Genomic DNA, 15,782 nt, shown 5'->3' on the forward strand with positions numbered 1-15,782 from the left:
CCCCCTCCTCCCCGCTGCACTCCCCTTCAGCAACCCCACCCCATTGCTCTCTCCCCATACATCCCTCCACACACACCCTCACCGTACCGCCTCTACCCATTCCTTTGGTGAGAACATTTAGGACTGTGTAACGTACTACAAATTGACCTATTCGTTCTTTTACAAGTTGACAGATTGTGTTCACGACCTCAACTGTGCAAACCCGGTGAGGTTCGGAAGGAGTACGAAGAGCAGATTAGTAAGGTGAGAGATTCTGTAGGTTTCTGTTCTGTGTACTAGTCTCAACTATTGGCACGATTTCAGCTGGTAATCATGCTGGATGGGTTGGATTCTAGAGTGAAACCTGGCGTGATAAATTAAGGTTTTAGTTTTGGAATTTAATGGTCAGTCACTATGCATAAGTACGTGAGGCACTTCATGTACTTTACACTAATGGGACGTAAAGACAAGTTGGAATTATCTTATAAACAAAAAACAGATTCATCTCTTTTATCCCAATATGTTTTACAGAAAGTTAATATCAGTGAAGTATCACTTCTATCTTTACTGTAATGTCTCACTCAACTGATGAAGTCACAAGCATTTGCCTTTGGTGACTGTAGATTCACCAGGTTTGGTTTGCACCACCGCTCCCCAAGATACATAAACTACTTTAGTAATTTCTCTCTAACTCTGACTACTTTAAAGCTGTTGAACAACATATGCAGTTCAGAGAAAAAGATCTATCATCTGCTTCTGCCTTTTCTAAGTTTAACTTTAGTAATCGCTTCAGCAATTACCTCATCAGTTAGCAATAGTGATTTGACCCTTGCTTTTAAAGAGTTCTTGACCCTTACAAAAAGCCTACCTTCAGTGAACATAAAAGCCCAAATTTTGTAATACCAAATGATATCTTAACTTCAAAATTGAATATTTTTGAATTCATTGTTTTTCATGTTTCAGAATAGTACTTTTTACCAGAATAATCTCTGGGAGTGGGCTAACTTAACCAGTTCCATAGGTTTGAGATGGACAAGGCTCCCATTACTCGGCCATCCTGAAGAAGGGTCATGCCTGAAACATTGATTCTCCTGCTCCCTGGTTGCTGCCTGACCTGTGCTTTTCCAGCACCAGGCTTTCTCAAGTCTGACTTCTTCCCTACAATGATATTATTCCCTGTGCATGGTAGTGATTTGTGATGTATTTGTTGAAAGCGAAGGACTGTCCCCCTGAACTCTCACTTCCCTCTCCAGTGAATAGTCAGTAGGCTTAAATATAAATCTGGCTCCTTGTCAATCTGTCCTGCTCATGGGCATATGTTTAAAGAAACCGCCTCCTAATCTTGGAAATGTCACATGAAACTCTTGCCAAACTTTAAATAATTAACAGTTAAGATTAGATTCCCTACAGTGTGGAAACAGGCCCTTCAGCCCAACTAGTCCACACCGACCCTCTGAAGAGTAACCCATTTCCCTCTGACTAATGCACCTAATACTACGAGCAATTTGACATGGCTAGTTCACCTGGTGTGCACATCTTGGACTGTGGGAGAAAACCGGAGCACCCAGAGGAAACTCACGCAGACATGGGGAGAATGTGCAAACTCCACACAGACAGTCACCTGAGGCTGGAATCGAACCGACTAATGCACCTAATACTACGAGCAATTTGACATGGCCAGTTCACCTGGTGTGCACATCTTGGACTGTGGGAGGAAACCGGAGCACCCAGAGGAAACTCACGCCGACATGGGGAGAATGTGCAAACTCCACACAGACAGTCACCTGAGGCTGGAATCGAACCTGGGAACCTGGTGCTGTGAGGCAGCAGTGCTAACCACTGAGCCACCATGCCACCCTGCTAATGAGTTCAGTAAAATGTGCCTTTCCTTTAAAGTTTGATCTTGGGAAATGTTGGTGAATTTCATACTCAAAGCCCTGTCTGAGAAATGAATGGGCTCCTTTAATGGTGCTTTATCTGGTTTGGGAAGTCTTTGTGGAATGTAATTACATCCTTTCAGAGGAAATTAAAGGCAAACTGCATGTTGTAAAATTTCAAAGAACAGGTTCTGCACCATTTGTGTTGCATGAGCCTTGTCAGCTCACTGTATTGGCTGATCACATGATTAGAAATGTTATATTTCTCATTTTTTTTTTGCATTCAGAAGGCATGAATGCTAGGAATAATTAATTCTGTTCACATACGCAAAATCAATCTCCATTGAGCTTGGTCCCAGCAGTTTGTTATTGAGCTGTTTAGATATCAAAGCTCTTGGGTTCTTCTCCTAATCTGGCCTTAGTCCTCAGGCTACTGTAAAGCTTGGTATGGCGATACATTACCAACCAAATTGTGTCAATGTGCATCGTTTCAAAAATATTTTATATGCTTATTGTTTAATTGCAGTGAGAAATTGTTACTCAAATTAAGGGAGTTCTTTAAAAAAAAGTTCCTACTCTTAATCATTATCTAGAGTTGCTTGGGAGGAGCAGATGTGTATGGGTAGGGATATTTTGCTATCCATCTTTGACCTCAGATGAAGTGGAAAATGGCATGGTGATTGCACAGTGCAGGTTTGGGAAGTGGGCCAAACCTGCGACACGTGTAGCAACGCTAAGAGTACTTCACACCTATGCTGGCGAAGAGACTATCGTATATCTCGTGGGATGTGCCTTTGCAAAGGAGGTCTGGCGAAAGTGGTTTTTGTTGAGGTTCGTCCCAAACACTTTGATGTTCTCTATGGGCTGCACCCCTCGGCGTGCACTGAGACAAATGTTGACTGCGGAAGACCATCAACTGTGTGAAAGATGCTCTGATCTGTCTGAAAGCTGTTGGGCCTCCAGTGTAGAGTGGACATCGACCAAGTGTTGCAGACTGACACGTTCCAAGATCCAGGACTGCATGCTGAGGGACGCACTAAAGCTTGGAGCAGCTGCTGCCAGGATACAGTGAAGAAAATCTGATGTCTAAGGTCGTTCAGCTGAAGTATAATGAGGGTCTGTAAGGTTATCGGAATCTCTTACTGCTTCAATATATGTAAACAGCGTCTTGCATGAAGAGGAAATGCTTTTGGTTTTTGCAACTGAAGAGAATGTCAAATTCCTATTGTTTTTCTTGATACCCAAAGACACTGCAGAACTGCTTTAGCACCTGTGAATAAAGCAAATTTTTGCATGTTAATCTGTGTTGCATGCTGCAATGCCTACTGAGTTCATTTGTCATTAAATTTATTTAAAATTAATAAACCTTTTTCATTGTAGTCAAGAACCAAGTTAAGGTAATTAATTATATTCCCAAATAACAAAATTGAAGAAGAGGGTAGGATTATATTTGGATTTTTTTTTCTAGGTTCACACAGAAAATGATTTGTTTGGATAAGCAGCCACTTATGTGAAACATGTCTCGATAAGGGGTCAATGTCATCAGCAGGAGAATGAGAAAAGGCCACCATTCTATGTGGCTTTCAAGTTTATATGATTATAAAAGAACAGTGCTTCGCTGGAAAGATATACACTGAAATTTGGATAGACTGCAAGTGAACATTATAGGTCAAGATGTGAGCTGCAGTTTGAGTAGTGCATCAGGAATTCAGGTTGTTGCACTGCTGATTTACCGTCCATAATAATTTACTGTGTGGATCCAATGTTAAATTAAAGACCACTGGAAGAATTGTTTTATTCATTCAATTTTATGATTCATCTGTGAAATTCAGCCTACTATAAAGCTTGGATGGCTATACATTACCAACCAAATTGTGTCAATGTGCATAGTTTCAAAAAGAATTGCAATTGCTAATTGTTTAATTGTAGTGAGAAATTGTTATCTAAACGTTGAAAGTGAGCTGATTTCACATCACTAAGACAGCTTATCTTCTAATTGCTGTGATAATATGCATCTGATTTCTTCAATAGTGTTTCACCGTTTACTTTGGCTGTTGAACAAATGTTGAACTCCTGCTTACCTGTGGGAATACTGTTATGTGAGTTGAGGTAGAAGCTTCTGAGTCCTGGAAGAGCTTCCATTGGATTATGTCTGGATATGTATGCCCCTAGGTCATTTAGAATTAAGCAGGTGAAAATTTGGGTGAAAATAATAAAGGTGTATGATTGTAAGAATGCTGACTTGCTTGGATAGCAGCACAACCTAGAGCTCTTATGAAATTACCTCTTTATAAAATGGGTTCAAAATTGCTTGCAGGAATTTGTGTGGATTCTGTAGTAGAATCTAAAATTTTTCAATCACACATAATGAGACTGAATTACTTCACAGCTAAGGGCAGAACGTCATGCTCGTGATGAGGAGGAACAGCGAGCCAGTGAAGACTTAATTCAGAAAATACTGGCAGAGGAGAAGGAGCGACTAATATATGAGGAAAAGCAGAGGAAGGAAGTAGGTGAACAATTAAAAAGAGATGAAGAGCTAGCTCAAATGCTGAGTAAAGAAGTGGTAAGTAATCATCAAAGTTAACCCTGAATTATTTTGGATGGGGGGGGACATGGGAGTGGTGTACTGGTGGTGGTCATTCTAAATATTTTTAAGTTCTTTGGAGCATTAAAATCGCTTAAGAAAAAGGGTTGATTTATACACACCTTGTATATGTTTTCGGGTTTCTCTTCAGAGCATTTGTAGAGGACCTTCAACTTTTGTAGTAGATTTCTGACTTGTGCATCTCTGGTAGATTTTCATCCGTCATTCAAAAGGAAGCTGGACAGGCTTGTAATTATGGTTAGTATTGTATCATTAAAACTTTTGAGTCTAATTGCTTTCAGGAGTGGGGTTTTCCACAACACTTTTACCTTTTCAAATTGAATTAAAAAAACAATTTTTGCATTTCTCAGGGAAATCTGCGACTTGATTACTCGGGCATTCTGTGATTCCTGATACTTCATTGCACTGTGAACATATGGGCCATTTTCTAGCATTTAACTATTATAGGAAGGAAATATGTTTGTTAAAATTGGAAAATCTGAATGTGACAACTGTCCTGACACATTGATTTTGATTAAAAATTTGACTTCTGGCAGAATTCCAGTTTCACCTTCTAATACCATAAAATTTGGTTTCAACTCCTGTTAGCTACATTGCTTTTAGTTGCTGACATTTTTAATTTCTTATTCAGTGTCAGTTTGTTTTGTGTATCTGAATATCTTACCTCCTATTGCCAACTATTGCCAACTAAATATTTCATAACTCCTTATTTAAGTTCTTCCAAATTATTAATTTTTTTTCTTCCTCCCACAGCACTGAAAAGGCTCTGATGAAAAGCATAAAAGCTTTTCAGTGACTAGCTGTAATATGTTGCTGCACATAGTAAACTCCACTGTTGCCCAATGTGGAACAGAAAATCTCTTCCTACATTGTCCCTTGTCCATCTGCTACCACCTTGGGATTTCCCCAACATCCATTCTTGGATCTTTGAGGGTTAGAATTAGTAACCACAAACGTAAGGTCAGCTTCCATGAACGCTGACATTCAACTTTCCCTCTTTTTCTCTGGTCCCCACTATCTCTACTATCAGTCTACTTGGATTTGATGATGTGGTTATTTTTCTGGCCTCGAGGACTGGAGTTGCATCCCAGAGCATGACAATTTGAATTCAGTTTATTTAAAAACTAAAAGATTGGTAATAAAACCACAAAGCTGACTGATTCTTAAAAACATAACTGGTTCACTAATTTCAGCAGAGGAAACTGCCATACTTAGAAGGTCTGTATGAGATTCCAGTCCCCACACTGCAGCGTGACTGAACATTCCTAGCAAACTACTCAAATGTATTAAATTGCTGCAACATCAGCCAGTCAAGTAGGCAGCCCACAAAAACCTCCTCAGGACAACTTGGAATGGGCAATAGATTTTGTCCTTTCATAGGATGTGAGCATCACTGGCAAGGCCTGTAACTGTTGTGCATTTCTAATGCAGTAGGTGTTATTTCTTATTCATTCACAGGGTGAGGCCATTGCTGGCTAGCCCATCCTCTAATGTTCAGAGGGCAGTTAAGCATCAACCAAAAAAGATGTCAGCTTCCCTCCCTAAAGGACATTAGTAAACCAGAAGGGTTTTTTTTAATGACAATATACAATAGTTATGGTCATCATTAGAGTCTTAATTCCAGATATCTATTCAATTCAAATTCCACCATCTGGCCTGGTGGGGTTTGTATCCATGTCTCCAGAACATTACCAGAGGCTGAATTAACAGCCTTCTAATTTGGGTGAGCTTCAGCTGTCATAACTTGAAGATAACTAATTTTCTGGAACAGCAAACTGAGTGACCTTCTTTGTAAATTGAGATCTTGTGGGTGAAATCCTCCTTGTAACACATTCCAGATGCAGGAGTATATTCACCACAAAATGATGCAAGTTATGGGCGACTGAGGAGTTTTAATTATATAAGATCTATTAATAACAGCAATGAAAATTATGGTCTTTTCATTGTCTGATGTCACATAGTAAAAGTGCAACTTGCTTTCTCTATAAATTATAACATCTGAACTGATTTACTTGCCGTAATCATAAGCAAAAGAAGTCCCTCAGCCAATTTAACTTGTATCACAATGCTGATGGCTCTGACTATTGGCAGTAAAGCTCTCTTCCTGATTTCTTACTGAAAACTTGTGCTGGTTATAGCCTTAAACTGTGGTGCTGGAAAAGGACAGCAGGAGCATCCAAGGAGCAGGATAATCAACAATTCAGGCATGAGCCCTTCATCAGAAATTCTCCTCCTGGAATGCAGCCTGACCTACGGTGCTTTTCCAACATCGCACTTTTTGACTTTAATCTCCAGACTTCACTTTTTCCTAGTTGCTGGTTGGAGCCTGTCAGTATAACGTTCCAAGAGGGGTGATTGTGACCAAACTTTCATAACTGGGTACCATTTGATAACCTCTTGCTGGTTAAAAGACCTCATCTTAGAATAGAATCCCTACTGTGTGGAACCAGGCCATTTTGGCACGAGTCCACACTGACCCTCTGAAGACTATCCCACCCAGACCCATTTTCCCATACCTATTATTCTATTTCCCCTAAGTAATGCACTTAACCTATACATCCCTGAACACCATGGGCCGTTTAGCATGACCAATTCACCTAACCTGCACATCTTTGGACTGTGGGAGGAAACTGAATCACCCGGAGGAAACCCACACAGAAGCGGGGACAATGTGCAAAGACAGGTGCCCCAGGCTGGAATCGAGCGCTGGTTTCTGGTACTGAGAGGCAGGAGTGCTAACCACTGAGCTGCTGTGCTGCCTGTTTTATCTATTCTATGAATATATTGTAAATTTTATTAGCAAATGGCAGAATGGTTTGTCGTGTTTCTGAATACATTAACCTGAGCAACGTGGACACTAACACGTGTGTAATATGCTGAGCTGCAAGTGTAACTCTGCAATAGGTTAATGACTGATTAGATACAAATATAGTGAACTTTGTAAAAAAAAAATAAAATTAGTGTAGGGTATTTATTCCCACACTTAGATAATGAAATGCAGTGTGTTCCTGTAATGTATCTCATTTTATAGATGTCTGTTTTCTCTGCAGAATTCAACACATAAGACCCATCCAGAAAGCGTGACCATTCTTTCAAGACGCACTTCCTTGAAATCTAATTCTTCATCTGTCACCAAGGGAAATAGATTGATTCCACACAGTCCCAGTTCTACGGGAAATATACAGAAGTAAGTGCTGTTACAAAGGGGATCACGAACTCACCTACATCTGGATAATTGAAGCGATCATTGTTTACTCATTCCTGTGCCTTCAAGCAAGAATATGCTTGATTGTGAATGAGAAAAATCTAAATTGATAAAAGGCTTGTCAAATATTTGATCCTGGATCGTGTCAATTTCCTGTTAAGCAGTAGCTTGCCCAATACTGCCAGTCCCCACCACAAACATCACTCCTGCAGCACTGATGCTATTAGCCTCTGGTTGCTGATGTAGACTATTCATGATATTAGTGTTCTGTTGGATCCAGAACTGAGGTGTCAGTCACCACTACCAAGAACCCTAACACTTATTTACCTACACTGGCTCCAAGCCTCTTGTTCCAATTCCTTCATCATGTCATCTCTTCCTATCTCTAACTTCAGGTCTTTGTGCACTTCCAACATGAGTCTCTTTGGTCCCCATTTTTAAATATTCCACCATAGGTTGCTTTGACTTGAATGGCTAAACAAAATTCTAAACTCTGGAATTTCTTTCCTAAACCTTTTTGCCACTGTACCTGCTTCCTTCTTTAAGATGCCTTTTAAAACCTGTTGTTTTAATGAAGTTTGATCCTCTGCCCTTATTTTCTTGTATGACTTGATGTCAAATGTCATTATGCTCATGTGCACACTTCAGGGTGTTTTACTGTGCTAAAAAGTCCTGCAAAATGCAAGTTGTGAACATCCACTACACACTTTGATCTACCATTAGCAGCTATGCTTTCAAGCACTTTGATCTACCATTAGCAGCTACGCTTTCAAGGCTCTTAACTCTGAAATCCTTTCTTAATCCCTTTGCCTCCTTCCTTTCATCTTTCTTTAGACCCTCCAATTTGATCTTTCTAATATTTCCTTTGACTTGCCTTTTTTCTGTGATTTCACTTATCTGTAATGCCTTGGATATTGGCCTACCTTCAAGGTGTTGTATAAATGCAAGATCATATGATACTGAACAGAAGTGGACTTTGGTTTCCACTCGTGGGAAAGTCAGGCACCAGAAGACATACACTCAATTAAGTGCTGCTCATTTAAGACAGGGATGAGGAAGAATTTCTTCTGAGGCTAGTGAACCTGTAGAATTCTTTATCACAAAGGCCAGGTCATTAAGTATATTGAAGGCTGAGAGATTTTTAATCATTATTGAAATTGAGAGTTATGGCAAACAGACAGGAAAGTGGCATTTAGGATTATCAGATCAGCTGTGATCTCACTGAATGGCAGAGAGACTTGATGGGCTGATTGGCCTACTGGTATCTATTTTCCTGTCCTTGGTAGAACTTTCCTTTCAGTCTACAGTGCTGTTTTCCCCCCATGCGATTATATTTAACTTCAATAATTTATTCTGTTCCCTTTTGAAAAATCTCTTCCTGTTATTCATGTGGACAATGCATTCCTGATCTTCATGACTTGTTTTGATTTTAAAACTGTTTGCATGTCATCTCTGGTTCCTTCATCATTCACCTTAAATTTGCATCTTTCAGTCTCTGGAAGCAGTTTATCCTTGTTTACACTCATTACGCTTATATTGTACCATTTGTGAGCGAAGAGGACAACTGCAACTTGTCTCTCCACTTGCTGGCAATGGCTTGGTAGAACTCTTTCTTTGAGTGAGAGTTTGGATTCAAGTCCAGTTCCATGTACCGAATTGTTCAGAGATGCTATCTTTCAAACATAATGTTAAGCTGAAAAACTCTGCACCCCTTCAGGTTGATTTCAAAGTTCTGGCGGTACCATTTCCAAGAGTAGAAGAAGGAATTGTCCTTGGTGTCCTGGTGGTTGATTATCCCACGAACAATATCAAAAAGCAGATTATCTAGTTTATTTTACAGATTGCTGTTTGAGGGAGCTTGTTATGTGCAAACTGACTATTTTCATAACAGCGGTGACAATTCAACAACTTCACTGGTTGTAATTTATCTTGAGCTGTACTGTGGTTATGGAAGGCTCTGTATAAATGCAGAACTTGCCTTTCTGCTCTAAACTCTAGCATAGTAGCAAAATATTTTGGATGTTATAAATCTAAAATTGAAAAATAAAAACCCCTAAGATTAAGAAGCATCTGTATGCAGGGAGCCAGAGTAACCATTTCTCAATGACCTTTTATCAGATGCAAGGCCATCCTCTTGAAATGTTAACTGTTACTCTTTCCACAAATAGTTATTGTTTAATGTTCACTTTTAGTGCTAAAAAAATTAGTTGCTGTTGTTTTCTTTAAATAATGGAATTTGAGTTCTCTGTCACTCATATTTTAACAGATTACAAGGCTTTTCTAGGTGTTTGGTTTAATTAACAGAAGGGTTCACTGCAGTATCAGCTTCAGCTTCAGTTAGTAGAAACATCATTCATATTTATTTTTCTTTTAGGTACTTATCTCCCACTTATCAGAAAATTCAAAAAGCTGAAAGCACTAGGTCGAGAAATGATCCTTCTGCTGTAGTAAGTGTTTCTGGAAATTTAACATTTTACTTTGCATGCAAAAGTTACACAGCATTTTAATTTAAAAGGACAAACTCCGATGTTAAATGCAGAATCTAAAATTGCGGTAGTTTCTAATTAAAATTTCAAGTCTGCTTCAATTGCCTTTTCTGATTTCTGAGAGTAGATGCAATTAAGACTGCGTATCCTTATAACATCCCAAGAGTAGTCTGCAAGACTTGTGCTCTAGAACTAGCAGTGCCCCAGGCAAGCTATTTTAGTACAGCTACAACACTGGCATCTACTTGACAAGTTGGGGGAGGTGGTTATGCAGCTGGATTAGTAATCTAGAAGCCCAGGCTACTGCTCTGTGGCCATAGGTTCAAATTCCACAATGGCAGATGGTGGAATTTAAATGAAATTGGTTAAAATCTAGAATTGTAAACTAGTGTATGGTGGAGGTCAATCACCTCAGCCCAAGGGCATTACCCTGGATTGCACCTATAGTAATGTCCTAGCCTCTACTGTCTTCAGCTGTTTCATCAATGATATATCATCTGCCAGAAATGGGAATGTTTGCTTATGGTTATGTGATGTTCAACACCATTCAATATTACTCTGAAACTTAAACTGTCTACATCCATTTATGGAAAACCGTGGACAGCATTCTGGTTTGGACAAGTAACATTAGTGCCACGCAAAGGGCAAGCAAAGCTATCTCCAACAAGAGAAAATCTTAATCTCCCCATGACATTCAGTAGTTTTACTGTTGTTGAATTTACCCCTCATTCAACATCCATATAAATGCTGTAGCTACAAGAACAAATCAGAAGCTGGGAATTCTGTGCTGAGTTACAGTAGTCTTGATTGTCTAACGTTTGTCCTTCATCTTGTCACAAGTCAGGAAGGAGTGTGATGAAATACTGTATGTTGACACTTCTGTGGTTCAGTGGATATCCAACAACATTTAACAGACATCATCATATCCAGTACACAGACTGGTTGATTGGCATCTCATCCATCTTGGATGTTCACTTCCTCCTTCTCTCACTCCACAGTCATAGAGTCGCCCATATACAAAATACAACAGTTCACTAAACCTTCTTCAACAAGACTTGCCAAATCTGCAATCTCTACCACTGGGCAAGTGAGGGCAGCAGATGCATGAGAATATAACCAGCAAGTTTCCCTCCAAGCCTACAACAGCCTGGCTTGGAACTATATCACTGACCTCTCAAAATTGCTGGATCAAAATCCTGCATATCCCTACAAATATTGTAAGTGTATAATGAATGTTGAAGGTGGTGGATAGGGACCAATCAAATGGGTTGTTTTGTGTTTTAGGATATTGAGATTTGCCAGTTATTGCTGTTATTTTCATCCAGGGAAGTGGAGAGTATTCCTTTACGTTCTGGATGTAGGTTGCTTGCTGAGCTGGAAGGCTCATTTTCAGACGTTTCATCACCATACTAGGTAAAATCTTAAGTGAGTCTCTGGAGAAACACCGCTGGTGATTCCTGCTTTCTAAATTTTTATGTTTGGGTGTCTTTGGGTTGGTGATGTCGTTTCCTGTGGTGGTGTCATTTCCTGCTCTTTTTCTCATGGGGTGGTAAGTAGGGTCTAAGTCAAAGTGTTTGTTGATAGAGCTCTGGTTGAAATGCCATGCTTCTAGGAATTCTCTCTAGTTGACTTGTCCTAGAATGAATGTGTTGTCCCAGTCGAAGTAGTGTCTAATATCACTGATATCCTTACATTCAGATGAGGAGGGACACCACTTCGACTGGGACAACACATCCATCCTAGGACAAGTCAGATAGAGAGAATTCCTAGAAGCATGGCATTCCAACCGGAACTCCATCAACAAACACTTTGACTTGGACCCTGTTTACTACCCCCTGAGAAAAAGAACAGGAAATGACATCACCATAGGAAATGACATCACCATAGGAAACGACATCACCATAGGAAACGACATCACCATAGGAAACGACATCACCATAGGAAACGCCATCACCATAGGAAACGACATCACCAACCCAAACATATAAATAGAAAGCAAGAAACATCAGCAGTGCTTCATCCGGAGGCTCACTGATGATACCTAGTATGGTGACCAAACATCTGAAAATTAACCTTCCAGGTCAGCGAGCAAACCTAAATCCAGAATCTCAACCTAAGCTACAAATCTTCTCAAAACTCGCCAATTCCTTTACATTCCTGACAGAATAGATGTTCCATAACAGATGATGCACAAACGTTGAGAAAGTGAGTTATGTGTCTCTGAATTCTCATCCTCTAGTCACTACAGTATTTACAGGCTGGTCTGGTTCCATTTTTAATCAATAGTAATTTATGGATCCTGAATTGGTGTTGAGGACTCCCTTTTCTGTAAATGTAAATTGAACCTTGAAACCAAACTAAGAATTTCTAAGATCATGCAGCTTTCTTTGTACATGGTTAGGCCACTACCCATTAGAGGATAGCAGAATTGCTTGCACTACAGAGACTGCTCAATTCCCAAATTCAAGCCAGAAAGAGAAATGTAGGTGAGAGTGCAAACAATAACAGAAGTGTTGCCTCTAACCTGTGAGGCCGTGCAGTGATTACTGTGCACCTGTTGTTCTGAGCATTGATTTCACGTTTTGGAAGTCAGTGTCACACAGGTGGATGCAGAAGAACAAAATTAGAGGGAGCATAGATAGCAGTCCTGTTTCTGGTATCAGCTTGCAGAGCTGACAAGTTTATCAAATGTGGATCTATAAAGATTAAGGTTTTGAGTTCCTGAAACATGGGGAACCAATCCTGCAACAACACAATGGAGCCCAGTGGAACTGTCTCCAGATTGGGAAAATAAAAGGAGACTAATGAGGTAAATAAAACAATAAATGTGCCAACACTTTGGGTGCCTTCAATTCCGTATCCCAGTGGTAACACAACTATGTTTTTGTTAAAAAAAAAATTATGATTTGTAGTCATCTTCAGATTAAATATAGAAACAAAATCTGAGTGAATTCACTTAAGTAACAGGAGGTCGCATGTGTAATTGCGTTAGTTATGTACTCTTTATACTCTAAGACTTTTGAATTTGTATGTTTTTATTCAGGAGAGTGAATCTACAGATGCAGATGATATAATTTCAAATAGTGACTCAATTTCCAGTATTTCTCTACCTCATTATGAAGAGGAGCAGGAGCCAGTCTGCAGTTCAGCCCTACCACCATTTGCCCAATGTATTGGAAGAGCTAGCATGGCAGACATTAGAGATTATCAGCAGGAAGATGAGAATGCTGGTAAGCACAGTCCAGGGGGTGATGAAAGTGAGATGGTGGGAGTTTGCAGTGGTGAACAGAAGGGCAAAGAGAGCTACAAGGAAGATGTACTACTTGCAGAATTGAAGATTAACTCTATCAACAGCCATGGTGAAGGTGATCAGTTAGATTTTGCAACTCTGTCAAATTTAGGTAGCAAACGTGATCATGCACGCACCAGTGCAAACTGCTTTGATGTAGATAGTCCAAACTATGAAACAGTATGCTATGATGATGATCTTGAATTAAAACAAAAGTCATGTCTAAATCAAGGGTCAAAATACCAGGTTGGGAACCAAGCTCCCATTAAATTTCAAGCATTTGTGAAAAGAAAAACGTGGAACTCCTCTGAAGTAGAAGGAGAAACTTGCTCAACTGTTAAAAAGAGAAAGGTCTGTCCTAATGAAGCCTGTGAAAGCATTGAACTCTCCCAAGGAATCTCTCATGAAGAGCTACTCTTGGACTGGGAAAAAAGTCAAGCTGAGAAACTCAGGATGGAAGAGCAGGACAGATTGCTGGCAATACGCATACAGAGGAAACTCGATAAGGAGATGCTCGTTGTTAACAGAAAAAGGGGATCACCTGATGAATATCTGCTTCGGGCCAACAAATCGTCTATAAATTGTGAGAAAAGGATACGAGGAAAGGAACAAACTTCTAGAAAGTTGCAGACATTGCAGTCTGGCTACTCGGCAGTAGGTAACAAGAAAAGAGAGTGCTCAGATTCTTTTGCTATAAGCAATCGGAAAAATAAAAGCTGGACAGTACGCAAAGTTAAAAATCAAAGGCCACTTAGATGTATGGATGCCAACTCTGCAGCATTGATTCCTGTGAAGGAATTGAGCAACAGTAGAAAACAACAGACTATTGTTGAAATGTTCCAGAAGCATGCAACTAATTAACGGCATTTGTCAAAACTCAGTCATTATTTTAATTGTCAGTATATTAGTTGAACGAATGTGGCTTTCATGCTACTGTTGAGCTTGCATTTATTTGTGTAATTTGGTTCTTTTTTGCCAGGTTTTCCCATTCGTCTCAATTGAGTTTTGTAATATTATGAAACTTTGCTGTAGACTATGCCCACAGCTTTCATTCACCGTTAAATGTATTAAAGCAGTCTTTTTCGTTAAGAGCATTGCATGTTATACAATTGAGCTGTTTGTGAAATTCAAAAACTGAATTGATTCTGTAGCTTATCTTTATTAACATCTGAGATGTATTATCTTTCAATTTGGGATCCTGAATTCCTTTTAAACCAAATAACATATCTTCAAATACTGCATTAATAAGAGGAAAACTTCACATAATAGTGCTGTGTCATATTTATGCCTGGCCTCCTTGTAGTTTGACACTTGTGATTTGTTTCATCTGTTTATACAAAAACTCAAGAATGCCATCTTTCATTTCATCATGAATCTGAAATGCCATAGCTCAGTATTCTGTTCAATATAATTGCATTATCCTTCCTTGTTTAAAAGAAGCTGGTACCTATAATTTGTCTTTATCTGTGTTTATATGGATGTGTTCAATATTGTTAAAACTTGTGATATTTGATTTTGGATCAGTTTCAAGTAGTTTGATTAATAAAGAAAAGCAAACCATTCTGGAAATCTAAAATCAGAGCTGTTGGCATTACACAATAGTTCCAGTGAGGAAGGTAGATCAATATTTCTGATGTTCTTGGGTTTGAACCACAGATTAATAGAACTGAATAAATAGGAGGAAAGATGACAAATGATGATTGGACTTTCTTTTAAGAAAGTGAGCACATGGTGCAAATTGAGGTGGAGTCAAAAGCTAACGCTTGTAAGTATCAATCCAAAGACTTGCACATAATTGAAACTAGTGGTTCAGAGCAGAGCAAGTGATGTATTCTAAAATACTCTAGCAGCTGAAACACTCGAACACAAGTTTTATCTAAGTACTGAAGAAAACAGGATGCATAAGATGCAGATGTTTGGAGTGAATAGTAAGGATTGGGTGTTTTGGACAACAATTGCCTTTTTAAAGGAGAACAGACCATTTGCCTTTTATCAAAAAACAGTCATCCTCTTAATCCAAAAGCTGGTTATAAGCCTTCAGTAGGGACCTGTTTTCATGTGCAGAATCCCTATTCTTAACACTGGAATGTTGTTAGATTTCCTCTGTCCTGCAGGAGGAGGGGATGAGAGATACCTATTGGGTAACTCGTATCTACTTGCTTTCATAACTTAGCTTCCAGGAAGCAGTTGTCAAATGACTTCTCACAAGCTCATGATGATAACTAGCAATTTTTAAAAACCCATTTGTGGGTGTGGCTGACTGGCTGCATTTATTGTCCTTCCATAGTTGTCCTTGAGAAAGTGGGGTGAACTGCTGCCTTGAACCACTTCATTCCAT

The 15,782-nt window shown here is 39.3% G+C and overlaps 1 protein-coding gene across 1 annotated transcript in view; it reads left to right on the forward strand.

Moving 5' to 3' along the window:
- rnf168 (ring finger protein 168) overlaps positions 1–15,020 on the forward strand; it is an 18,980-nt gene extending 3,960 nt beyond the window's left edge. Inside the window, exons 2-6 of the mRNA XM_043701773.1 lie at positions 167–243; positions 4,246–4,422; positions 7,515–7,651; positions 10,044–10,116; positions 13,199–15,020. Coding sequence (XP_043557708.1) covers positions 167–243; positions 4,246–4,422; positions 7,515–7,651; positions 10,044–10,116; positions 13,199–14,305 — 1,571 coding nt within the window. The 3' untranslated portion in view covers positions 14,306–15,020. The remainder of the gene's footprint in view (positions 1–166; positions 244–4,245; positions 4,423–7,514; positions 7,652–10,043; positions 10,117–13,198) is intronic.
- Positions 15,021–15,782: the final 762 nt, after the last annotated feature.

Source organism: Chiloscyllium plagiosum, chromosome 13, assembly GCF_004010195.1.
Source record: "Chiloscyllium plagiosum isolate BGI_BamShark_2017 chromosome 13, ASM401019v2, whole genome shotgun sequence".
In the NCBI taxonomy this organism is placed as follows: Eukaryota; Metazoa; Chordata; class Chondrichthyes; order Orectolobiformes; family Hemiscylliidae; genus Chiloscyllium; species Chiloscyllium plagiosum.